This window comes from Citrus sinensis, chromosome 9, assembly GCF_022201045.2.
Source record: "Citrus sinensis cultivar Valencia sweet orange chromosome 9, DVS_A1.0, whole genome shotgun sequence".
Taxonomy (NCBI): Eukaryota; Viridiplantae; Streptophyta; class Magnoliopsida; order Sapindales; family Rutaceae; genus Citrus; species Citrus sinensis.
In genome coordinates, this window is record NC_068564.1 from 5,271,840 (window position 1) to 5,299,708 (window position 27,869).

Below are 27,869 nucleotides of genomic sequence, written 5' to 3' on the forward strand. Positions count from 1 at the left end.
AGGTGATGTTGTCCAATTACTGGAACCCAAACACGTTATGTCCAATGTTTCAGGTTTTATTATTTCACAGAGGGTGGGGGAGTCGGGTTCGGATTTGATCACAGGGAATTCTGACTCGATAGGCTGGAGAAAAGAGAGATTTGGGTCGTCTAAGGAGGTAAAGTCTCCGAGAAGAAACTGGCGAATGAATTCCAGGATGGATGATTCTTCTTCCAATGTTGTCATGTTGGACATGTGAATGAGAATGGAACTGAAATGAAGAGAACGAGTGTGTTGAGTGAGTTTATAAAGCAGCGGCACAAGGCAAGGTGACGGCTTTTATGGCTCATGGGGCTCACTCTTTGCTAATGTGGGGACTAGCGACTAGCCCAGTATTTAATAATTAATTGTGCATTGGCCCCGCTTACTAATGTACAGAAAATGACTCAGTACACGGTTTTTATCCCACTGTTGTGGAGTCTGTTTGGGGGTAATACTTCTACAAGACCAACCATGATGAGCAGATGTCTGGTAGCAGGATTCTACGAACAGGAATATTCAGCTGAAGTCTGGTAGCAAGTGACCACGAACAGAAATATTCGGCTCGTTCACGAATGCACCCTCCACGGGGCCATAGCGGGACCCGGACTCCTGCTAGGAGCATAGGGCCATTCCTGCTAAAGGTTGAGGGGGAGAGACCTAGCCTCCTGCTAGGAGCATAAGGCCATTCCTGCTAAAGGTTGGGGAGGAGAGACCCGGTCAATGACGGTTGGCAAGACGTGCATTGTTGCCCGAGAATCAAGGCACGGAGTCCACCCAGCCACAACTATGGTAATGACCCACCCACTTCCGAGTGTTGAGAGAGGTGATGGACGTGGATTGCAGGAAGGGCCGAATTCAAAGGAAGGCTATAAAAATGTAACCAACAAAGGTAAAGGGGTTAGACTTTTTGAGATTAGAACATAAGAAAAGAGTTTTCTATTGAGAGATCAGAAAAAGAGCCATAATATTAGTGCCCGTGTTTCCCAGAAAGGCAAAGCCTACGTTTCTGACTTGAGCGTCGGAGAGTTTACGTCGGGAAAATACCCCGCGTGCTCTGACTTGTCTCTGTGTACGCAGAAGTTTGCAGAGAGGAAGTCTTACGAAGAGAGATCCTGGTTGTGGACGAGTTAGTTGAGGAGAGATCTTGGTCGTGGACGAACAGAAAATCAGAATCTCGCATCAACATAGTCTACTGGAAAACGTTGGCAGATCACAATTGATACTAATAGACTGGACAGAGGTAGTGCTTGAATAAAACAGCACAAATTGCTCGCTACACACCAACAGTCAGCAGCAACTTGCACAAGTATCAAATGAATTTGGGCTTTGTCCGTCTTATCCACTAAATTACCTTGTCCCACCAAGACAGGGTTCAGTTGTAAATTTGGAATTCTACTACATAGGACAAAACACAATTTGTGATTTTAATTAAAGTCTACTTCTTGTTACTTTGATTCCGTCTCCAAAGCAGATTTAATCTTATTACATGAAATATCTCCAAAGTTCATTGCATCAAAGAGCTACCGAGCTTTCATTCTCTGAAGTTCGACAAGAAGAAATATTCTGCTTCCATTTATCGCGGCATCAATTATCTAATAATAAGTACCAGACTTATTATTAGATACCGTTTGGGATTTTTTTTTTCCTTTTCTCTTTAATTGATAAATGTAATAAAATGGGTGGGCTTGGATTGGTTTTAGTTGGGTTTAAGATCAATCTAAACCAAACCAAACAAATTTGAATTTAACCCAAAGTCTTTATAACCCAACCCAAATCAAATTATTTTAATATGGTTTGAGTTTGGGCTGACATAGGACATGTTTGGATTGCATTATAGTCTAAAAATAATTCAATAGCGCATTTGATAAATTTAAATTATTAAAGAATTTCTTTCCAAATAAAATTCAAGTTATGATTGAAAATTACTCATCTATGTTTGTAGAAATGACCAAATGGATACTTATGTCTTTTTCAATTTTGAGGTAAAACTTAATTGTTATTTTAAAATTGTTTAATGCAAAAATTATTGAATTTTTATTTTCTATTTATAACCTACAAAAAAAATTAATTAATAATTAATTTTACAATCAATGCTATTTCTTGATTAATTATTTAAAAAATTGATTTAAGCCACCGGTGTGATTGTTGCTTCACTGGTGCCATCGTTGTCGATGTCGGCGGTAGAGCTAGCAAAATTTGACACGATCCGATTACTCGACACAAACACGGCATGAATAAATGAGTATGGATCGTCGAATTTAACACGATTATTAAATAGGTTAGCTCCGGGTCGACACAATTTTTCCGTGTCAGGTTAGGGTTAAAAGTCTTGACCCATTTACTCGATCAATGACCCGATTATATTTTCTATTTTGAAATAATTTACAGGTTCTTGTGGTTAAAACTCAAATATTAGGGATGATTTTCTCTTTTATTTTTATTCTTTGAAATGAAAAATATAAACACAGTGTTTTATTTATAAAATTTTATATACATGTAGAACTTCAATAGTATAAATGTGTAAAATATTAGTAGACATATAGATTTTATAATATTGATATATAATATTATTTACATATAGATAATTAAAACTTCAATAGTGTAAATGTATAATATTTTGTTATATATGTATATTTTATAATATCAATAAATTATGTATGTATGTATGTATGTACATACGTATGTATGGCCATGTGTAAATATTTGATGTAACTTTTGTTTAATATATAGATATTAAGCGGGTTATTGGGTAACCCGATTGTTTTTTCGTGTCGGGTTTGGGTCACAATATTTTGACACGATTATTAAATGGGTCGGGTTTGGATCGACCTAAATTTGACACGACACGAACACGATCCAATGACCCGTTTTGCTAGCTCTAGTCAGCGGCAAATGAACCATGATGAAGGCAAATTTGGTATCATCTAAATAGAATTTTTTGGTCTATGTTACAGTAAGACATTCAATGCTTATACAGGGACTTTTGGCACTTAACAGTTAACAGTCTTTCCTACAAAAATTGAAATGGATTGAACCCAACCCAAACTAAATAAATTTTCAACCAGTCCAAACTAACCCAAATACCTAATTTGGTTTGGGTTTAATTTGGATTGTGGGTTATGAGTTTTTTACCCACCCATTTATGCTTGTACTTACTGAGATTTGACACGAGTATGTTAAATTACTTGTACTAAATGCAGCGTCACGCAAGGTAAAATTTTCTCCCTTTATTTTTCAACTTTTTATTTTGGGTGGTGTTTGGTTTGAAGAAGAGAAGGAAATGAGAGGAGAAGAAAGTGGAAGAAAGGAGGGAAGATTGAAACTCTTTTCTAATGTTTGATTTGTTACAAAACTATACAAAGAAAGGAAATGCCTTATTTTTCATTTGGACTATTTTACACTTTAGTTTTTAACTTACAATATTTATCATAAATATAATTCAAAAAATAAACAATAAATTTATTTAATATACTACATAAATAACTAATAAAAAATTATTTTAAATAATATAATTATATTTGTAATTATATCTATTTAAAAAGTTTATTAACATAATTTTAGTCTATAATTAATCTAATTTAATTTGTTTCTAAATAAATTATGACATAATACAAATAATTTCTTAACCAATATATTATAATTTTAAAAATTTTGTTTGACAAACTTCAAAAAAAAAAAAAGAGTCGCTGTTGCCGCCATTGGAGCCACTACATGTCGCCATCGGCCACCACTGTAGCATGTTATTCCAGCTCGAGAATTATATGAAAATTATAAGAAATTAATGATCTATAGATTCAAGCAATTTATTTGGCCAATATACTTGATGTTTGTCCAGATATGAGAAAGTTATAAAGTTTTTAAAATTTTTTAATTGGATTTGAAGAAAACAAATTCATTTTTTCACCTCTATGAGAATATAATGACTTTGCTCATTGGTTGGTTAGTCCAACGATACCGCATGACGTCCCATGCGGCAGTATCGATGGCAGCAGTGCGGTCCGACAACTATTAAATTTATTTTCTATTTTTGTAAATTAATCAAATAAATAAAGTGATTTTATTAAATCATTACTTTAACTTTTATTAATATAAAGTTATTCATCTACAATATTAAATTGATAAAATAAAATTGTAAATAATAATAATTTGATAATTTTAAACAAAGTTAACAAAAGATTTGAAGGGGTAATTTTAGATGTTTTAGCTTTTAGAGGAATTTAAATTTATCACTTTTTGGTGTGGAATCTAAATTCTACATTATAATGTATATTAAATTGTAATGAAAATTAAATTCTATAAATTATGCTTAACCAAACAACGAAAACAAGAATGGAACTTAAATTACTTTCCTTTCCCCTTCCTCTCCTTTCAACCAAACGCCACTCTAAGTCTTTTATATATTTTGTAATACTTTATTACCTCTAATGTTAAATTTTCACCCAAAAAAAAAAAAAAGCTCAATCCTACCACAAAACAACTATTTGATTTTGCTAAAATTCTACTCCAAACAACTATATATTTTTTTATAAAATTTTACTTTATTAAGACAATTCAATGTATAAACCCTTAATTCTAAGTAAGTTAATTAAATTATTTCACCAACCAGTAAATGAATACCACATCATATATAATCAAATTTTAAAATGTATAACACCACTGTACTCTTAACGAAATAATTACTTCTTTTTACAGCCATTGGAGGTAAAATTATCCTATCTTTTCAACCTGAAAATTAATGTAATCTACTGTAAAAATAATTAGGTTTTAACAAATTAACGTTGTCCCCGGAAAATCAAATTAGTGTTCCCGTAGAAACGTTTCTGGGGACTAATTAGAGAAAGCTCAGTAGCATATGATCAAGAAACTAGCTATGGCTCATAACTTCTCAACTTGTTCTGGTTAACGGAATTGATTGGAAAAGTCATGCATCAATACACAAATTATCTTTTGTTTTAAACGTGATTGAAACAAAGACAGAGAAATCATGAAGGAGGAAATTAAAGTTGAGAAGAACCAGTCTTATAATTAAATATAGTGAATTGGCCAATATCAAATATAAGAAAAATCAATGAAAAAGATTGGCATCAACATTGAACATTATAAAAGAACCAGTCTTATAATTAAATATAGTGAATTGACCAATATCAAATATAAGAAAAATCAATGAAAAAGATTGGCATCAACATTGAACATTATAAAAGAACCAGTCTTATAATTAAATATAGTGAATTGGCCAATATCAAATATAAGAAAAATCAATGAAAAGGATTGGCATCAACATTGAACATTATAAAAGATTCTCAGTTTGAAGAGAATAACAAAGACAAATCAAACGTGAAGATTGTAAAAAAAAAACAACTTAAAAATAAAAAGACAATACATTGTGAAATGTATCGAACGGAAACAAAGTTTCTAATGAAAAGGTTTAATGAGGAGTGTTTTCATATTTATTTTTAAAAATTAAAAATGTGTTAATACTAAAATTTAAGCTTTAAATTTTATTAAATAGATGCACAAAATATAAGAGTTTTGAAAGTATATTAACGTAGAGTAGTGATCACGTGAGTGATGTCGCTCATATGATCACAATAAAAGAAAAATAATATTTTAGGACTAAATAAAACTTAACCACCTAATATATTATTCCACGACTATATTAGTTTTTATTCACGGAATTTGCAGTTCATATATCTGTGTTATTTTACTACCATGGTCCATGTTTTGTGACTATTTTTTTAAGTCACCGAATGTTTCATTATATAACGAATCAGCGATTAGTCACAAAAACCAGACCAATTAATTGGATTTTATGCGATCATTTTTTTTAGTGAGTAAAAGACTTCAACGACTATGATTTTAATCACTAAACGTCTAAAACAACCATTTGAAAACTAAAAGTGATAGTCACAGAGTATAGTTAAAATGGGAAATATAATTCTTTTCTTTTTTTAAGTTCTTAATTATATGTGACTAACATTTCTGGTTGCAATATATGAAGTTTTTTTCATCTGGAAATGAGTAGCTAAGTGTTCTAGCCACTGATTTACTTAGGAATAAAGACAGAATTTGGTGGAGGGAAATTACCAAGCCTTTAAATTTTTATAAGTAATTAGAAAAAGAAATTCAAGATAGCCAATTTTTTTTTGCTGTATGAGACCCCAATTAAAGCGGGCAAATTCCACTCGAACTTTAAAAGTTAGTGTGTGTATATAGGTTTGATTAACTTAAAAATATGACCTAAAACAACTTACACAAATTCATAAACATTGTACTTCCAGACATCAAGCGTGTAATCAAAATTCAGTTACTTTTTGTCTTGCATTAATTTCATTGACCAATATATATTTCTTAAATGAATAATATTAATTATCAGTAATGTTATGTTTATTGAACTGGGATACATAGTTTGTATTTTAGTTATTGTACCACTAATCATTTATTGTCTCATAAATGATAATAAATAAATTTATTATTAATTATTTACATACTATTCCTACAATTTAATCAATGAACGACATATAATATGCCACATAAAATATCAGAGTAACTGAGATATAAACTTTGTATTTCTTGGTCGAATTGAGTATCTGTGGCATTAAATGTAAACGACTAATTATTGGAAAGATCAAACCTATACTTAAATGAGAGATTTAACATTAACTAATACCAAATATTGGCGTTCAATTACAACTTATGAAATACTCAACATAGATAAAACCAAAGAATCATACGATTCATACGGTTCGTATAAGCCTTTCGAGGCTAATGCATGTGTAGGCTTGAAGACATCATTATTAAGAGGCGGCTAATAATAATATAATATAAAATACTGCTACTCATGCAACTGGGTAGGAAGGTTTAGTGGCAATGCCACAAAGACCTTCAGGTGCATCAACATCTCTGAGAATCCTCATGTAGCCGGCCTCACCCCATTTCTCCCCCCATGAATTCTTAATTAACCAATACTTCATTCCATCTTCAGTTGCCCCAAATCCAACGATAGCAACAGCATGAGAACACTGAGTTCCACATCCTCGGTTAAAAATACCGCCTTTGTAGCTCTGGAAGTCTGGTCCACTTCCTTCAATGCAAATTGATACTGGCTGCATGGCTACAGCTTGGAGTAAAGCCTGCTCATCATTGGGTTTTACATCTTCAAAGTTACTAATTTTAGCAGCTACCTTGACCTGTGCGTCTTCACAAGTTCCTTGGACTTCCTTGTATGGATAATCCGCTTCTGTGGCAATACCCTGGTTTTTTATAATATATTTAAAGGCATTGTCCATCCAACCGCCATCGCATCCACGGTTACCATCTATTGAGCAGTCTAGTATTTGCTGCTCCGAAAGTGGAATAAGATTACCACCACTAATCTTAGTGACCCCTTCCACCGCCGCCACAGCTGAAAATGCCCAACAGACTCCTGCATCGTACATATTAAGAAAAAAAAAAAAAGCTTGATTAAGTTACATGAAACATGCCCCAGCAGGGGTTTGGCAGACGGTTGTCAAGCTGTTTTTATTAATTAGCTGATGGTCAATTGAGTTTGAGTTCTGAAAGAGGTTGGAGGCTAAATAATCTATTATAGTTACTTCATAAATATTTAGTATACGATTTACTTACCACATTGACCTTGGTTCTTAATAGGAGTGACAGCTCCTTTCTCTCTCCAGTCCATGCTAGTTGGAACGTCAGTCAGGTTTTGATACTTGAAGGATGCTGTTGTGGATTGCCGTGATGAAGATGACTGGCTTGGCACCCTGTATCCTGTATATGAAGCACGAAACTCCTCATTAGTTAAGTCTGAAAATTCATTGGTGCCTAACTTGTACGTCCGATTCGCCTCCTCATTGGCTTTCTCAATGTATTCAAGGTTTTCTTTGAATATCTTAAACCGCATTTCCTTCTCCAGGTCGTCCTTGTAAGTGCGCCCATGCTCAGCCATCCATTTTTCATGCTTCTCAACAATGGATGGTTCATGCAGCGACCGGCCGGCGACCGACACCATTTTAGATGAATAAGTCACCAGAATGATCATAGACAGGGCAATGATATCAAAGTTTTTCTCCATAATAATTGGTAGGTATTTGCAAGTTGAACAAGGTTGGTTTTTTTTTTTCCCCTCAAATTATAGAGGCTAGCTAGCCAGCTGGGGGTAAGTTGTGAATACTTGAAGCACGCATTGCAGCTCTATATATAGTACTTGTAGATAGTGGATTTGTGCTCTCGACATGGGTCCCGTACAATATTTGCCTAATGCATGAGACGTATGCGTTGCGTTAGTCGTGCCCCATACTTCACGATTTTCAATCAAGCTAATTAGCATGCGAAACCGGACAACCAAGTTATTATCAGTTATCGCCGTGATTCGCGTAGTTCGTGCTTTTGAGGCTTGCTAGCAATGACTTGACTAGCTTTTAGCGAAGTTACAAAAAGAATTATGAACTAATTTGTAAATGGACTTTTATCGATGAGACTTGCGGCGACGTGGAAAACATTGGTGTCATTTTTTTTTTCTTTCATAAATCAACTTAAAAAAAAGGAAAATTGGATAATAATGTGAACTCATTTGGACGGAATAAAATAATTCTTACAAAATCTACAATGTATCTAGCTAGGATGAACTTTTATATATCTGCGATATTATGAAGAAATCATTACTAATATGCATTACATAATATGGCATAAAATATGACACTAATACTAGAATTTCTTCCTTTAAGTGCCAATTTGGTAGCTTATCTTAACCTGTCAGTGACAACTGTTATTTCAAGTGCTAGAATAAATATCAGCTCATTTTGTATATATATCCAAGATAATGATCTTTAACTTCACCGATTTTAATATGTTGAATATGTTCATGCATTGTTGGATTAAATTTTACAATCATTTCAATTAAACTTAAAAAATTTCAATTTCTCTCTTCATAGATCTTCTCATTTTTTCCATGAAATGCTAAATTATTTTTAAAAAGATTTTTTACAACAATAATAATTCTTATTAGTACTTTTTTCCAAAGTTCTTTTTCCTTATCAATTTATTCTTGAACATCTTTATCAATTATATGTTCATTGGTTGTTTCATGATCTCTAAGTTTAGAGCTAAGATTTTTCCAATCTCTTGTGCCTTCATCATCAAGCTGATTTTTGCTACAACTTGTATTGAATAATTTGCAACAAAAACAATATACTTTGTCAAAATCTTTTGAATCTACCAAGCATTTCCTATCATATTTTTCTCCATTTGGTAGCATTTTAACATAAAACACAGCAGAGAAATGCCTTGAATTTTCATCTTTTGTGAAAGTTATGATATTGTCTTTAATTGTGCTTTTTTATACTAAAAGATTTTCTTAACTTTGTATCAACATTTTCCCATTTTCCTGGAGCATACATTATTTGTAACAAATAAATTTGGTACATCAATTTTGTTTGGAGTTTTGTTTTTATCATTTTCACTGTTGTTTATTTCATTCACTATTTCATCATTGCTTAATTCATTTGAAGTTAGTTGTTCAATAACTAATTTTTCAGTTAGATCTATACCTTTTTGACTAGTTGTGACAAATTTATTAAGAGCTCCATTTTGAGATTGGACTAGTTTTTCTACCCTCCTTTTTTTTAAAATAGTTTTTCATATTCTAATGCATGTTTTCTAGTTGTCAAGTTTTTCAAATATAAATAACAAGCAAATAAACAAACACAATCTTTTTTTTTTAGATTATTCAAGCCATAAATCAATAAAAAAATAAAATAAATTTTAAAAAATAAGAAAAATAATAATTAAAAATAGAAAAATAGAATGATATCACCGATAGAATACTAAAAGTAATCTCCGACAATCTTATGTTAACAATTTTTATTGAGTAATTTTTGTAAAGGGAAAGCATTGATTATTTTGGGGGGGGGGGGTAGTAGTAGTAAAATAAAGAAGTAAAAATTTAAAATAATGATTATACCATAAAAAATATATCTTATTTTTTAAGGTGAAGATTATCAAATAAGATAGATAATTATGAATAGGAGTAATAATCGGGTAAAGCCTAAATATTAGCTTTGCCATAATATAGGGCAAAACTATGTTGGCACATAGGTTTGTTACCCTTCTTTTGTCTCTTTCTAAGTCAACTATAATGGAGTCTTGATATTTGTTATAAAAACAAAAAAGCCAAGGACTTTTAAATTTTGACACATTCCTCTTTCACCTACAAATTTTTAATTACAGTGATGCCTCTAGAAGCCAAGACCTCTAGAAGCCAAGACCTATGTCACAAGCACCTTTTGAATATATCAGTATGAACACAATACTCTAACATCACAAAATTGTCAAATTTGGACAATACAAGTTCTGTTATTGCAATAAATGAAGAGAAGTCAATGCTTAATTGACTAGAATTGGGGGAAAAAAATACATTTCACTATCAAATTAAAAAAAAAATTGATCATAGTCATGATGCTATTGTTCGACGCTAACCCATTAACCTGATAAGAATATAACACAAGAAAATATATTTGAGTAGTTAATTTGACACAATTATTTAATTGGTCATATCTCTATCAATTAAGGATGCAAAATCTAGTTGGATATAGTGATTATTCATCCATTGTAAAAATACATAATTATCGAATATGAATATGGATATCCATGGGTAGACATTGATATTTAATTTTATTATAAATACTATACATTTTATAATATGAAAAACTAATTAATGTGTTTTACAAAAAAAATTATTCATTTTTATTGAATTTCCTAAAATTATTAATATTAAAAGGTAATTAAAATTATTTTTGATATAGAAACATAATAACAAAACAAAATTCATTACTCTTATTTTTTAATTAATTGTAAATCAATAATTTTCATTAAAAATATAGATAATTGCTGGCAGTCACTGCTCCATTGTCGACCATGACATTATTGTTATTGATTGAAGAGGGTTGTGAAGGGTACCATTGGACTTGAAATTGGATGATCTACATAATGATGGTCTCAAAGTCAGAAAATGGTGATGTGCAAAGTTGCACCTTCCAAAAGTGACTATCACCATAATTACGCCACAAACCATAGTGTGTTACATTACACTATCACCTTTTTCCAATTTAGAGACCATCAATTTGGTTGTTAAATGTAGTGGTGAACCTTGAAATGCCGCCTAATCATGATGGTCTTGCTACGACTATTTGTATTGGAAGGCGCATCCATCCCTAGACATCCATTTATCTGGCAACGTTGCCTCCATTACATAGATAGGAGAATTTCAAATATGTTGATAGTATTTGTGTTTTTGTTCATTCACTTCTATTTTTTTGATGATGGTGCCATCATTGTCATCGTTGGTGCAATAATTTTCGGCAAGGTTATTTTAATTTTTCATTTAATTTACAAAACTTAAATATTAATTATAATATTCAATTTTAGTCTCATATACCTAAATATTAATAATAATCAAGTTCATGGATGAACATAAGATAAACCAAATCCAGAGTATTTTGGATGGATATTATCCAATCTATTTGGATAAGATACTTGAATATCCAACTTGAATGGATTTACTAGCTCTTCCGAACTGTCAACTCGATTAATAACTGTATTAGGTTCGGTTTTACATATGATAATTTATTTATGTCACAATTAATTATACTACTTGACTTGTATTTTATCGATAGATAAATGTTGAACTTTCATATTTTTTAAAATCAATTATTTGTATTTAAAATAAAATTGATTAAAGTTTAACAGGATAGCACCCCAAGATTTATAGAAAATATAAAAACATATTGAAAATATTTTTTTAATTGAAAATTGAGATTTTGTTAAATAAGTAACACAATTATAGCACGATAATAAATGGATCGGCTAGGGTTGAGATTCTTTACACAATTAATAAATGAGTTAGGCTTGGGTTAGCTCAAATTTGATGACACAACATGAACACGATCCATTAACTCGAATTGCCGCCTCTACTGTTGTCCATGTGCGATATTAACAAGAGAGAAAAAAAAAGAACAAAAATATTTATTTTTAGTTTATTTTTAATAAAGAAATATTTAAATTATTTTCAAACCGAGGAAGTGTTTAGATTTTTGAGATTGGACTAGTTTTTCTACCCTCTTTTTTTTTAATAGTTTTTCATATCCTAATGCATGTTTTCTAGTTGACAAGTTTTTCAAATATAAATAACAAGAAAATAAACAAACACAATCTTTTTTTAGATTATTCAAGCCATAAATCAATAAAAATAAAAATAAATTAAATTTTAAAAAATAAGAACAATAGTAATTAAAAATAGAAAAATAGAATGATATCACCGATAGAATACTAAAAGTAATCTCTGACAATCTTATGTTAACAATTTTTATTGAGTAATTTTGGAAAAGGGAAAGCATTGATTTTTTTTTGGGGGGGGGGGAGTAGTAGAAAAATAAAGAAGTAAAAATTTAAAATAATAATCATACTGATAACTCTATGAAATGAGAGTTATCATAACACTTTTAGACTTAAATTAATATTACTTAGAGAGTAAATGATGTGTTTCGATTGCATTTTTGTTATATTTTGCATAAATATTCATTTTAGTTTAGTCTTAATGAGTTTTGCTTAATTTAAAGTAATTCGTGCTTAAATTGTGTGCATAATTGTAAGTTTCCAGAAGCTTATAATTCATGGAAGGAATGTTGATGCAATAGGCTTGCAAAAATGAGGAAGAACTTAGCTACAAAAGAATTGAAACAAATCTGGAACAGTGCAGTTGTTGTAGCTGTTGCTGTAGCAGCCTTGCTGTAGCAATCCTGAAACAACGACATAGAAAATTTCGTGCGAAATACTTGCAGAATTGCGATTTGCAGTTTCCTAATCTGACTAATGCTTGCCCTAGGCTTCCATTTACCCTAATTTTCAACTATAAAAGAAACACACATCATAAGGAATAGGAGAGCCGTCACCCAAGAAGAAAAACACAAAGAAACAAAAGAAAAAAAAAGATTCAAGAGAGAGATTAAGGGCTGCACAAGAGGAGAATTTGCAAAAATCAATTGGGAGCGCAATCATTCTTATTCTTTTCTTGTTTTTTTTCGTTTTCTATTTATTTATGGGGATGTGTTTCATGACTGAAACTTTGTTATTTATTTTTCTTTTGCAAACCATGAACTAAATTTATTTGTGGTTGAGTGATAAACAATCTTGATGGTTTATTGACTGAATATATGTGTTGTTGCATGTTTGCTGTAGCAGTTTGTTTTGATAGTATTTATTTTTATTCATTATTTCGGTTGATCACCCATTTAATGATACAAGTTAGGAGAGAGCCGCAAAAGGGCCTATCTTAATGGAACATATCAGAACAATACTTGATCTTAAATTGAGTTTCTCGGATTGAGTTTTACTTCAGTCCCAAAAGGGACATGGTTGATTTAAGATTAGTGATGAACTAGACATAAGGATTCACCTTGTAGGGTAAATAGAACCTAAGCATGTAATGTTATTTCTTATGTTGGCATAGCAACTTATCACTGTTAGGTTGCATATAGATATAAGATATCCAACATGCGACGGTTGAGGATACATAAGGATTCTGCCTAGTGCTGTAGAAAATGCTGTAGCAACCGAACCAAACATTAAAAAAATTGTCAAGACCATTAAGAGAGTTTATTCACTCAACTACTTTATATTCCCATTGATTTTATCCTTGAGATTGACGTGATAATTTACTTTGTTGCATTTTATTTATTGTGTTTTTATTTTAATTAGTAAATTAGTTTCATCAATTGTTTATCTTAATTTAGACGGGTAATTTTTAGGGACCTCCCCTGAGGTTTAGTGTATTAACAGTCGGATGGAAAGTATTCATGTAATTACAGAGACCTCCCCTGACGTTAATACAAAAATACGTATAACGATATTATGAAGGGTAAATACGTAAAAATAAAAGTGAGAACGTGTTTAACACGTTCTCAAAGAATCCCAATACAAATTTTAAAATAAATTACAAAACAAACCCCAAGCCGCATCTCATTATCCGAATCTAAAAAATTCACGGCTCTCTCTCCGTTGCAGTAACCAAAATCAACTGTTGTTGCTGCCGCCTCTTGGCTCTGTCTCGGCCGGTAGTGGTACTACTACTTCGTCTCTGCTCTGGTTCCGCCATGGTAGATCGACTGCAGTTGATGCGTCTCTGTTGAGAAGGGCTTGGCGACCAGAGGCGGCGAGTGAATCGCCGAGTGGAGTGAAGACTAGGAGAAAGAAGACAAGGAGTAAGCCGAAGACTATGGCGGAGATGATGTCTAGAAGTTTCCATTGTTGAGCTTTGCGTTTTGATATGGGTAAATTCAGGTGACCCATGCTGCAGGTGAAGGATCCAATTAACTTAAATACTTAATTGCATTTTCGATAAACTACTCAAGCATCAAAGCCCAAAGGAGCCGGTTTATTGGTTTTGAGGAGATGATGATGAATTGATGATGGGACTTGGGTAGTGGAAATCTGGAATTGATTTGAGTGAGTATTGAGTGGATGAGTTCGGTGGAGTAAAGGCAAGCACGGTAACTAGTAAGAAGATAAACGGCAAGGGCATTTTTGAAATTTCAACGGTCAACTGACGGTTCACTTAACGGAATACTAACGTCAGGGGAGGTCCCTGTAATTACATGAATACTTTCTATCTAACTGTCAATACACTAAACTTCAGGGGAGGTCCCTGAAAAATACCCTAATTTAGACACAAAATCTGCACTGTTAAGATTGTTGTAGCAAGTCTAATAACATCAATCCATGTGGAGACGATCTTGAATACTCATCAATTTATTACTTGTTGTGTACACTTGCACATTGACACCAATAGCATTAGTATTTATACACCAATAAGTTTTTGGCGCCGTTGCCGGGGATTGATTGTTCATTGTGATTTGTGAAATTAGTTTTAATGGTGCTAATTTTTTATTTTATTTTACTTTGTTTATTTTGTTGACATAGGTGATCTAGCAACCCTTGCATGCGCAAATATAAATTTGTTGAATTCCAGTTTGATTCAGAAATTGAAAGAATTGCAAGGAGATTGAGAAGAGAGCATTGGGAATTACAAGCTGCTGTAGCAATGGATGATTTGTAAGATTTGAGAAACTTGAACCGTATAGAGGAGATACAACCAGTCGATGTACATGAAGGTCTGAATGGACATTGTGTTCAAAAGCAACCAGGGAACAACAACATTATTCACATGGCGAATGATAGAGATAGAGCCATTCAAGACTACACAGTGTTGACTCCTCAAGCCATACATCCAGGAATAGTTAAACCCGATGTTCAAGCTGAAAATTTTGAACTCAAACCCGTGATGTTTCAGATGCTTCAAACAGTGGGGCAATTTAATGGTTTGCCATCCGAAGATCCTCATCTACACCTTAAGTTATTTTTGGAAGTAAGTGATGCTTTCAAGATTGCTGGAGCATCGCAACAAGCGTTGAGACTCAGACTTTTCCCATTTTCTTTGAGAGATCAAGCAAGAGCATGGTTGAATTCTCTACCACCAGATTCTATCACTACATGGAATGACTTGGCTGATAAAGTTTTGATGAAATACTTCCCACCAACCAAGAATGCAAAATTGAGGAATGAGATTACATCTTTCCATCAACTTAAAGATGAGAGCTTGTATGATACATGTGAAAGATTTAAGGAGTTACTCAGAAGATGTCCTCATCATGGTATTCCTTACTGCATACAGTTGGAAACTTTCTATAATGGTCTCAAGCCAAGCACTAGATTGATGGTGGACGCTTCAGCAAATGGAGCCTTGTTATCTAAGTCTTACAATGAGGCTTATGAAATTTTGGAGAGGATAGCCAACAATAACTATTAGTGGCCATCAACCAGACAAGCTGCAGTAAGAGGAACAGCAGGAGTCCATAACGTAGATGCCTTGACATCATTGTCAGCCCAAGTAACTTCATTAACAAAGATGATAAAGGCTATGACCACTGCTTTAGCAACTGTTAACCAAATTTCTGATGTGTCATGCGTTTATTGTGGAAAAGGGCATTTATTTGACAATTGTCCTAGGAATCCAACTTCAGTCAATTACGTGAGCAGCTTCAATAGACAAAACCAGGACAATCCATATTCAAACACTTACAACCCTGAATGGAGACAGCACCCGAACTTTTCATGGAGTTATCAGAACCAGACTGCTGCAGCATCCAGTGGACAGAACAGACTTGCTCAACCAGCTGGATTTTATCAGCAAAATCAAGAGAAAATAAGCATCAACAATGATCAACTCAGCTCTCTTGAAGGTTTAATTAAGGATTATATTGTGAAGAATGAAACGGTTGTCCAAAGTCATGCTGCATATTTGAGAAACTTAGAAAATCAAATTGGACAGCTTGCTACAGCAGTAAGTAATAGACATTAGGGCAGTTTACCCAGCAACACAGAGAACCCAAGAAGAGAAGGGAAAGAGCACTACAAAGTGATAAACTTGAGATCTGAAAAGGAGGCTGATAGTTTAATTGGTATACCAAACAGAAGAATTGAGTCCAATCAAGGCTAAGAAGACACTCAAGTAGAGAAAAAGTCACAGTCTTCCACTTTTCAGAATGCAAATAAACATAATTCTGCTACAGCATCTGCAGAAAGTTATGATCCAGCACCTGGTGGCGAGGAAGCTACAACACCAACAACAATAGAGCCGAGTAGAGCAAAAGAGAAGCAATCTGCACAACCTGCTGCAGCACAACAGTTTAGACATCCACCACTATTTCCTCAAAGGTTTCAGAAGCAAAAATAAGACAAGCAGTTCAGCAAAATCTTGGGAGTGCTGAAACAACTACATATCAATATCCCTTTTGTGGAAGCTCTAGAGCAAATGCCAAATTATACAAAAATTTTTAAGGATATCTTGACAAAGAAAAGAAGACTTGGAGAATTTGAGATAGTTGCTCTAACACAAGAGTGCAGCCAAATGCTTAAGAGTAAAATACCACAGAAGATGAAGAATCTAGGAAGCTTCACAATTCCATGCTCCATAGGCACTGAATACAGTGGCAAAGCACTTTGTGATCTGGGGGCTAACATCAATCTCATGCCTTTATTAGTGTTTAAGCAATTGGGAGTTGGTGAATGTAGACCAACAACAGTGACTCTACAACTTACTGACCGATCTCATGTCTATCCAGAAGGGAAGATTGAAGATGTGTTGGTGAAGGTAGATAAATTTATTTTTCCGGTGGATTTCATTGTGCTAGACTTTGAGGCAGACAAAGAAGTGCCAATCATTTTAGGGAGACCTTTTTTAGCCACGGGAAAGACTTTAATTGATGTTCAAAAAGGAGAATTAACCATGAGGGTAAATGACCAGCAAGTTACATTCAATGTGCTGGATGCCATGAAGAGTCCTGATGAGATTGAAGATTGTAATTTTATCAGTATTGTGGACTTTATTGTAGCAGAGAGATTACACAGTTGCTGTAGTAAGGAAGAAATCAATGTTGTAACATTTGAAGAACTTGATGATGAAAATCATGGAGCAGCCAACATAGCATGGTCAGGGGAGAAGCAACCATTTAGAATTGACGAGCAAATCCAGCAAAGGGGACTCACTCTATACCAACAAGAATTCAAGGTTAATGGGCCGAGAGTGAAGTACTATATGAGAGATGATATGAACAACCTAAAGAATGATCGGTTCTTGAAGGATCCAGGTTGAGGAAACAAGAAAGGTCAGGCTGAAATACCTAAAATCAAGCGCTAATTGGAAGGCAACCCAATAAGGGAAGTTGTTTCAAGTTTTTATGGCATTGAATTTAGCTTTTAAATTATTTAATTTGTCTTTTTATTATTTTAAGTGTGCATCTAATTTTTTATGTCTTTATGTTACATTGCAGCAAGTAAAAAAAAAATGTGTGGGCAAAAAGAGCAGGAGGGAATTATTGCAGCATCACTTGCAGTATGACATAACAGAAGATTCTCAAACAACAGAGGCATTCTTGCTTTTACAGCAGCAAATGAATTGATCAGATTTTATGATAAGGAGCCTTTGAGAAGTGGATCACAGAAGAAGTGACCCTTTACAACCTACGCTGCAGCAGTGCTTCCAGCAACAGGGGAGTACCTCCCTACCTGCTAGTTTATTTTACTTCTTTCTATAAAACTCTTTTTTTATTTAGTTTTTATTTTTTAATTCATTCTACATGTTCTTTTATTTAGTGTATGCATGTCTAATTTATATGGTTTTGTTTTGTGTGCTCGTGAGGACACAACACCACTCAAGTTTAGGGGGGGTTGTGTTTCTGAGTGCATGTGTTTATGTTTGTGTTGTGTGTTGTGTGTTGTGTGAAGCTCTGTTATCTAATATTTTTATATGGATTTGAAAACCTAATGAAGATAAATTGAGTGTTATTCAGTATTTATGGGAATGCCAAGTAGAGATAGTTATAGATAGAGGTTGAATTTCTGTCCCGACACTTAGACTTTGGTTGCGTTTTATGAGAATGCTGTAGAGAGCGAGGAAAGCCAAAAAAAGGGTAGAAAATATCTTAAGTTTGGGGGAAATTTTTTGTTGGATTGTGCCTGTTATGAAATAAATTCTACTCCAATGGTTTAAGTTGTTGAGTATGCACCCCATATGCAAACTTGAGTCCAAAGGCAACAAGAGTTATGAGCAGTGCTGCAGCAATTATATATATATAATAAAAGCAAAAAGCAAAGCAAAAAAAAAAATTGTGATGAAGGAATAAAAAATAAAGAGGTCTGCTACCTAAGATACTGAGTAACCTGATTTGTTCAAGAGCCTCATGTTCAGCCTTGAGTCAAAGGCGTCCAAAGGTAAGACCTAGATATAACATCCTAAATGCGTTGCTGTAGCAACACTGACATGTAATTTGAATGAGTAATTGGGTGTCGTCATTGCAAGTGATAGACATTCACATGAAAGCTCAATGTTGCATTGAAAGGTTTAACTGAAAAAATTTTTTATTACTGTAGTAGCACAGTTTGAGTATATTTGTGATTTCTGCTCCCCCAAATGTGAATATATTTGTGTTCTACCTTTGAATTATATGCAATGTCTTTATAATGTTGTAGCACCTCTGGAATTTGATCAAAGTGGCACACATACACTTTGGACATAATGAGGCATAAGTCTAAAACTAAACTGCTAAGGCTATTTTGCATGATTAAGAATGTGATCTGAGAGTGGAAGAATTCTTGCAAATTTGATGACAGAGCTAAGTTATTTGTTGCATGACTGTGTGATTGAAGTGTTAGCGTTGTTGTCATTACTTGAGGACAAGTAATGATTTAAGTTTGGGGGTGTGATAACTCTAGGAAATGAGAGTTATCATAGCACTTTTAGACTTAAATTAATATTACTTAGAGAGTAAATGATGTGTTTCTATTGTATTTTTGTTACATTTTGCATAAATATTCATTTTAGTTTAGTCTTAATGAGTTTTGCTTAATTTAAAGTAATTCGTGCTTAAATTGTGTACATAATTGTAGGTTTCCATAAGCTTATAATTCATAGAATGAATGTTGATGCAATAGGCTTGTAAAAATGAGGAAAAACTTAGCTGCAAAAGAATTGAAACAAATCTGGAACAGCGTAGTTGCTGTAGCAATCCTGGAACAACGACAGAGAAAATTCTACGTGGGATACTTGCAGAATTGCGATCTGCAGTTTCCTAATCTGACTAATGCGTGCCCTAGGATTCCGTTTACCATAATTTTCAACTATAAAAGAAGCACACATCATAAGGAATAGGAGAGCCGTCACCCAAGGAGAAAAACACAAAGAAACAAAAGAAAAACAAGATTCCAGAGAGAGATTAAAGGCTGCACAAGAGGAGAATTTACAGAAATCAATTGGGAGCCCAATCATTCTTATTCTTCTCTTATTTTTTCGTTTTCTATTTATTTATGGGGATGTGTTTCATGGCTGAAACTTTGTTCTTTATTTTTCTTTTGCAAACCATTAACTAAATTTATTTGTGGTTGAGTGATAAACAATCTTGATGGTTTATTGACTGAATATATGTGTTGCTACATGTTTGCTGTATCAGTTTGTTTTGATAGTATTTATTTTTATTCATTATTTCGGTTGATCACCTATTTAATGATACAAGTTATGAGAGAGCCGCAAAAGGGCCTATCTTAGTGAAACATATCAGAACAATACTTGATCTTAAATTAAGTTTCCCCAATTGAGTTTTACTTGAGTCCCAAAAGGGCCACGCTTGATTTAAGATTAGTGATGAACTAAACATAAGGATTCACCTTGTAGGGTAAATAGAACCTAAGCGTGTAATGCTATATTTTATGTTGGCATAGCAACTGATCACTGTTAGGTTGCATATAGATATAAGATATCCAACATGCGACGGCTGAGGATACATAAGGATTCTGCCTAGTGCTGTAGAAAATGCTGTAGCAACTGAACCAAACATTAAAAAAATAATCAAGACCATTAAAAGAGTTTATTCACTCAACTACTTTATATTCCCATTGATTTTATCCTTGAGATTGATGTGATATTTACTTTGTTGCATTTTATTTATTGTGTTTTTATTTTAATTAGTAAATTAATTTCATCAATTGTTTATCTTAATTTAGACACAAAATCTGCACTGTTGAGATTGCTGTAGCAAGTCTAATAACATCAATCCCTGTGGAGACGATCTTGAATATTCATCACTTTATTACTTGTTGTGTACACTTGCACATTGACACTAATAGCATTAGTATTTATACACCAATATATACCATAAAATATATCTTATTTTTAAGATGAAGATTATCAAATAAGATAGATAATTATGAATAGGAGTAATAATATGGTAAAGCCTAAATATTAGTTTTCCCATAATATAGGGCAAAACTATGTTGGCACATAGGTGTGTTACCCCTTTTTTGTCTTTTTCTAAGTCAATTATAATGGAGTCTTGATATTTGTTATAAAAACAAAAAAGCCAAGGACTTTTAAATTTTGACACATTTCTCTTTCACCTACAAATTTTCAATTACAGTGATGTCTCTAGAAGCCAAGACCTCTAGAAGTCAAGACCTCTAGAAGTCAAGACCTATGTCACAAGCACCTTTTGAATATATCAGCATGAACACAATATTCCAACATCACAAAATTGTCAAATTTGGACAATACAAAAGTCCTTGTTTAAGCAAACAAAAATGATTTTGCAGATTTTTAAACTAACACTTTGTTATTATTAGTAAACTAATATATTTTCATTATAGATTCAAATAATTGATAGTATGTTAAATAAATGTTATGTTTCAAAAAATAATAAAACATTAACTACATAGAATATGAAATTAAATTCATTTTCATATTTTGTACATTCCATCTACTTGAGATAGTAAAACCTCTTGTTCTTAAAAAAAAAAGGATACGGAGTTTGAACCCTGCTTAAATGGGTGAGAGAAAATTGATTGTTTGGCTCGGTTGCTGCAATATCTGCTACAGCACTGGGCAGAATCCTTATGCATCATTAGCCGTTGCATGTTGGATATCTTATATCTATATGCTATCTAACAGTAATAAATTGTTATGCCAACATAAGATATAACATTACACGCTTAAGTTCTATTTACCCTACAAGGTGAATCCATATGTCTAGTTCATCACTAATTTTAGATTAAGTATGACCCTTTTGGGATAAGTTAAACTCAATCCAAAAAGCTCAATCTAAAACCAAGTATTACTATGATATGTTCCACTAAGATATGTCATTTTGCAGCTCTCTCCTAACTTGTATCATTAAATGGGTGATCAATCGAAATAATGAATAAAAATAAATACTATCAAAACAAACTGCTACAGCAAACATACAGCAACACATATATTCAGTCAATAAACTATCAAGATTGTTTATCACTCAACTACAAATAAATTTAGTTCATGGTTTGCAAAAGAAAAATAAAGAACAAAGTTTCAGCCATGAAACACATCCCCATGAATAAATAGAAAACACGAAATCAAGAGAAGGATTGAACTCCCAATTGATCTCTGCAATTTTTCCTCTTGTGCAGCCCTTAATCTCTCTCTTGAATCTTGTTTTTCTTTTGTTTCTTTGTGTTTTTCTCCTTGGGTGACGGCCCTCTCTATTCCTTATGATGTGTGCTCCTTTTATAGCTGAAAATTAGGATAAACAGAAGTCTAGGACGCGCATAAGTCAGATTAGGAAACTGCAGATCATAATTCTGGAATTGTCCGACACATAATTTTCTCTGTTGTTGTTCCAGGATTGCTACAGTAACGGCTACAGCAACTGCACTGTTCCAGGTTTGTTTTAATTCTTTTGTGGCCATATTCTTCCTTATTTTTCCAAGCCTAATGCATAGCATTCCTTCCATGAATTATAAGCCTCTGGAAACCTATAATTATGCACACAATTTGAGCACAAATTACTTTAAATTGAGCAAAACTTATTAAAACTAACTAAAATGATTATTTATGCAAAATGTAACAAAAATGCAATAGAAACACATCATTTACTCTCTAAGTGATCTTGATTTAAAGCCTAGAATTGGCATAATAACTCTCATTTCATAGAGTTATCAATAAGCAATAACAAAATCCATTCCTAATGTATGATCAGAGACTTGTGAAACCAAATCCATGTAAAATCAGTTCCAATCAATTGTTTACTGGGTAGTCAATTTCAGTCAAAAAAGTCTCCGACTATTTAAACCAGAGAAGCAATTATAAAGCACAATTGCATATTTGACAAACCAAGACACTTCAAAATAAACTATTGTTTCACCAGCTCACTGTCCAAACTAAGCCTCTATTCTATGAATCAATTGAACTTCATCTCAACATCAGCAGATTATTAAAATAATAAGAAACAACAATAGAATCCATTCTTAATGTATGAGCAGAAACAATAGGCAACAACAATAAATTTAAATCAAACTATAATATAATTGACATTCTAGCAAAAATTGACTTTGAACATTCATTTTCTTAGATTATAACACACCCAACCCTTACAATTGACATAAGCACACCATATAAATATGCAATAAAGCAACTATCTATCATAATAGGTTGCTGTAATTAAGTCAAGAAAGGCATATATGACCTATTTTTTGGCATTAGTATAAAAGTTTCTACATTTCAACAAAATATGAATCAAAAGAACGCAAACTTATATGTTAGATGAACAAGAGATGATACACCATCTGTTGATGCTTGGGTATTGCAAAAGTGTTGCATCATCTGATCCCTGTAAAAAAAAAAAAAAGAATATGGGGTTAGATAACATGCTTTCTCTTCTCATATATTCTTAGCTCTATGTTCTTAAATTTGCCGGATGCTTTAAGGTTAATGACAATAGAACTACAAAATTAAGATTGTTTATTCACTACAGATATTTCCAACATTAATATTACCATTATCATGGGCATATGACTGTGTTTGGCTCATTATATTTCTTATATCTGAACTAGTCTGAGCAATTGGTGCCTCGTAAAATAAAAATTATTAATTATTTCAGTGATCAGGTGTAATTTTATGTTAAAATTAAGATTAATTTTAATAAATTGTTTTACCTTTTCCATAACTTTTTTCTGCTCATAATCACTAGCTGTCCTTAGGCGAGTTCTCTTATTATGTCCTCACTAGTCATAGTGAAAGCACCTTACATTTAAGCTTCTCTAGAAGGTTGAAGATTCACCATTTTCTTTCATTCTCTTAGTTTGAGGTCTGTCAATTGTCTTTATAGTTGTTGGTGGCTGCAAATTGTCATAAAATATGAGTGGGCACTTTTTCTCATCAAGAGTTGGTTTAAATTGATGTTTGTAAGTCTCAATGAAAGCTGCCTTTTTAAGATATGGATGTATATAGTCTTCCACATGATACTTCTTTGTATATATGCAACGGAGGGCATGTTTGCAAGAAAGTCCAGAAATACACCATTCACCATAGTTACATTTCTTCCTCAACAGATCAAAAATAGTGATCTGTGTCACGTCTTCAAGTATCTCGAATGTCTCATTATGCCCAAAGATGACAGAGAGTGACTTTGCTTCTACTCTTCTCTCAATAATCTTCCTTATCACAACTTATGGAAGCTCACAATTCCATTCAAGGGCTGCCTCGTGCCTTTTATAAATCAACTGCATGGTTTTCCTTTGTATTTCCCCAGACATCCTTACAATTGGCAAACCTCTGAAATTGTTGATCCAATTGTTGAAGGATTCAATCATGTTATTAGTAACATGGTTGCATTTGGTGTGAGGGAGGAACAAACGATTTGCCTAACATGCAATGGGAATTTTCATCAACCATTCATAGCCATTCGGAGTTATAGTCTTTAGTTCTTCCATGTGGGAATTAAAGTCAGCAGCGTTAGAACTCCTACATGCTCTCCAGAACACTTTCTTCAGTAACAAGTTGGGGAAACTTGTTCTTAAAATTTGAATAAATGTATCTATAGTAGTACCTCTTTATTGATAAAGGGAACACTCTATCCAAGGCATTGAGGACATCCTTTTGTCTATCACTCATAAAGTATAAACCTTCACCACCATTACAACCTACTTGATCATATAGTTTCTCCATAAAATACTGTCATTACTCATTATTCTTAGACTCAACCACACATATAGCTAAAGGATAAATCCCATTATTTGCGTCAATGCTCACAGTTGTTAGGAGTACATTTTTATATATTCATTTTAAGTGACAACTGTTACCCCAAATTAATGGCATACACCTTTAATTAAATCCCTTTTCTACTACTATCTATATATACACAAGAAGAACCTCTTAAATGTGGGAAATTGAGCACCACCAAGCCAATCCTTTCAAGAGAGACAGTGGAATTAGGATTGAAATTTAATAAGGCATGCATATATCTAAAGAATTTACTGTAACTAGTCTTGTGGTCTTCACCGAGTAACTTAAGTGCTTTCCTTTTAGCTTTATATAGCATTTAATTGTTGCATTCAATTCTATAACTCTGCATCAAAACAACCACAATAACAGAAATTTTCAAGTTAGGATTCGCTTTGAATAGATGCAAATATGTGGCTACTATCCAATCTAAAGTTGCCTCATAATTGTCATCAACTCCAGGACAGATGTGCCATGGGCAGTAGGTCTTAATTTGGAACGACCTTCGGTTCTAATTAGGACTTGCATGGATTCTCCAAGTGCAATTTGGTGCTGCACACACACATGTTACTCTTATCTTCTCATTTTCAACCTCTTCAGTTTGAATCCATTCTTAATTGCGAACGCCTTCAAAACTTTTTTAAACTCCTACACATTGACAAACAATTGTCATGGTCTCAATACTATCTCATAGCCAACAGAACTAAACTCAAAACCACCAGCACTCTTTTCATATCTATTACAAGCTTGTTCTTAAAAAATATCATCATATAACTCATCTCTACTATCATCCCCAGATTTGTAGTCTTCAAGATCATCACAGTTGTTACCTTCATCTCTAAAAGCATAATCTAGATCAGAGCCATCAGCCTTATAATCATATTCAAATTCATCTAAAAATGCCTTAAAACAATTTTCCTTCTTTTCGTTTCCAATTTCCACATCATTATTCAATTGTTGTGTGCACTTATCTGCTAAGGTTTCGTTTCATTCAAATTTAGGACCACCTCTGTTGTTGTTTCACTTGGCTGGACCATTGAAGAAAAATATGGTAAAAAGTCTTCATCAAGTGTGACCATAAATCTTACCCAACTATACCCCTTTACTCTGAGTTGTTCAAATGCCTCTAGTAAGTCTTTATTAGTTAGTAATATTTGCTGCTTAGTCTGCCATGGAAACATCACTGGAACCCTTATCCCATTCGCATCCCTAATAGGGTGACCCCAACAAACATCCCTACTATCAACCTATATTTTATGCAGGCTATAGTGATCTAGAATAACAAGACCAACTGCAAAAACTTCACCATCTATCATTGCCTCAATGTCAAAGTATATTAAGCTCCATAAACAATGACAAAAGTAACTAGCCTTAATCAATGCCATTTACTTCATCAACAATCTTAAAAATAACTTCACATAAAAAAATTCAGAAAATGCATGAGCTATGACTTTATTCAGTTGATGAGTGAATTATTATTATTTGTGAATAATTATTAAAAAATATAAAAGATTACCTAAAACTAGATGTATGTTATAGTATGTGTTGGTGTAACAATCATTATGGATCAAATGATCAAGTTGATAAAGAGTAACACATTGTCAGTACTAGATTGATAACAGTGTATGTAGTTCCTAAATTAATGGGCAAAGTGCATAACAATGCGATGTGTATGTAAAACTGTAAAAAGATGCAAAGTGGAAGAAAGACAGTAGAACAAGGATGTTGAAATAGACTAAGATACATAGATACCCTATTTTAGAACAGGTTAAATCATAAAAGGATAAATTTATGAACAAACAATGCATGTCTTTATCTTCCCCCTGTACCCAAGTATCAATCGATTGAGAAACAAATTTATTGTAACCTCTATAACTAATTTTTTATGAATATCTTAAGTACAACTTACAAAAGAGAGTAGCCAATCATCATTTTATTAGCATGACCTATAAACTATTACCGAAAACAAAACATAAGAAAAAATTCACTAACCATTCTCGGTAGCAACAACTTTGCATTTCCAGCAACAAGTTTTTTTTTAATATGAAGAGCAGAGCAAGTCAAATTTAGCAGGCACTCAGATCCTCACTTTCTTGTCTCTTAAAAAATCAAATGTTTTTTGTTTTTTACCCAAAATTTTAAGTGATTTTCAACTTATTTCGATAACTATTTCAAATTTTCAGAACACTATACAGTCTTCTCAATTAATTGAAGCACAACCTAGCATCCTATTGAACAAAATGCAAGACGAAAATTAACCCAAAATTAAGCTTCAAGTTTCGATGGAAATACACACCTTATGCTCTTTAATGATTGACTGCTTAAATGTCGGCCACCGACATAATTTACTTCTTAACATGCTTAATCTCAGAGAGGTTATTTCTCACTATATCACAAGTTCATTTGAGCTGAATCAAGTGGGTATTATATATTTTAAAGTGAAGTCGATGAGAAGAAGTGGAGATGGGTTGCTCCCCCCTTAGTTTTCACACGGTTCCATGCTTTGTATTCAAAGTGCATAGTGATTTTTCAATTACTCACTGTGCATTCTGGTGCATAGTGACTTGTTTAATCGGTCAATAAATTCTTTATAGTTTAAAAAATTTAAATGATTGCAATTACATTTCTACCCTTAACTACCAAACGGCACTCTAGCACTTATATACCTTCAAAGGTGCTATATGTCAATATATGCAAGGATTCTCTCTAAGTGTAGCAGGTGCAAACCTTAGGGGAGGTATCCAAAAATTATCCTTTGAAAAAGGCAAAACATACGGTGCCAAACATAGCTGGACTCTTAAAATATATAAATAACTTAAACTATTTTAGTATCATAAAAAAATTATTACTTATACTAATTAAGAAACAGATACTTAAAAATTGATAACTATCTAAATATGGAGCATTGAAGCCTGAAAAACTGCTTAATTTGTTTAATGCTAAAACCACTACTACCTGTTACATCCTAATATAGTTGATATGCTAATTACAAATAAGTTGTCAAACTAGTTAGGGCCCAAATATTAGAGCCATTGAAATTAGTGCATTACTCCAAATATAATTAGAGTCAGGCATAATTGCAAGCACAAGCGGACCCACTCAGGGCCTTGAAATAGCTTTAAATGAAAATTGTAAGCCCCTTGTGTGTTTTCAAATTTTAAAGTGTGAACCTGTTAAGATCCAACAAAATTCCTTGACATCCCCAATTTCAAATATGCTT

General features: G+C 33.0%; 1 protein-coding gene and 1 non-coding gene across 2 annotated transcripts; both read right to left on the bottom strand.

Annotated features, from left to right (window-relative positions):
- Nucleotides 1–6,655: 6,655 nt before the first annotated feature.
- On the bottom strand, nt 6,656–8,183 carry LOC102628998 (ervatamin-B-like). The gene is made up of 2 exons (XM_006495301.4): nt 7,645–8,183; nt 6,656–7,444 (listed from the first exon to the last, which is right to left on the bottom strand). The coding sequence occupies exons 1-2, from the start codon at nt 8,090–8,092 to the stop codon at nt 6,858–6,860; spliced, it is 1,035 nt and encodes a 344-aa protein (XP_006495364.2). The 5' UTR covers nt 8,093–8,183; the 3' UTR covers nt 6,656–6,857.
- Nucleotides 8,184–15,619: 7,436 nt separating this feature from the next.
- On the bottom strand, nt 15,620–15,726 carry LOC112497815 (small nucleolar RNA R71). Its single transcript, XR_003064796.2, has one exon. It is a non-coding gene; the product is annotated as a small nucleolar RNA R71 (small nucleolar RNA).
- Nucleotides 15,727–27,869: the final 12,143 nt, after the last annotated feature.

Bases quoted from the DNA above. Each gene is read 5' to 3' on its own strand.
- LOC102628998 (XM_006495301.4), bottom strand. From the start codon at position 8,092: ATGGAGAAAAACTTTGATATCATTGCCCTGTCTATGATCATTCTGGTG. The intron at 7,445-7,644 runs GTAAGTAAATCG...TGTACGATGCAG, and splicing joins TAAGAACCAAGGTCAATGTG to GAGTCTGTTGGGCATTTTCA.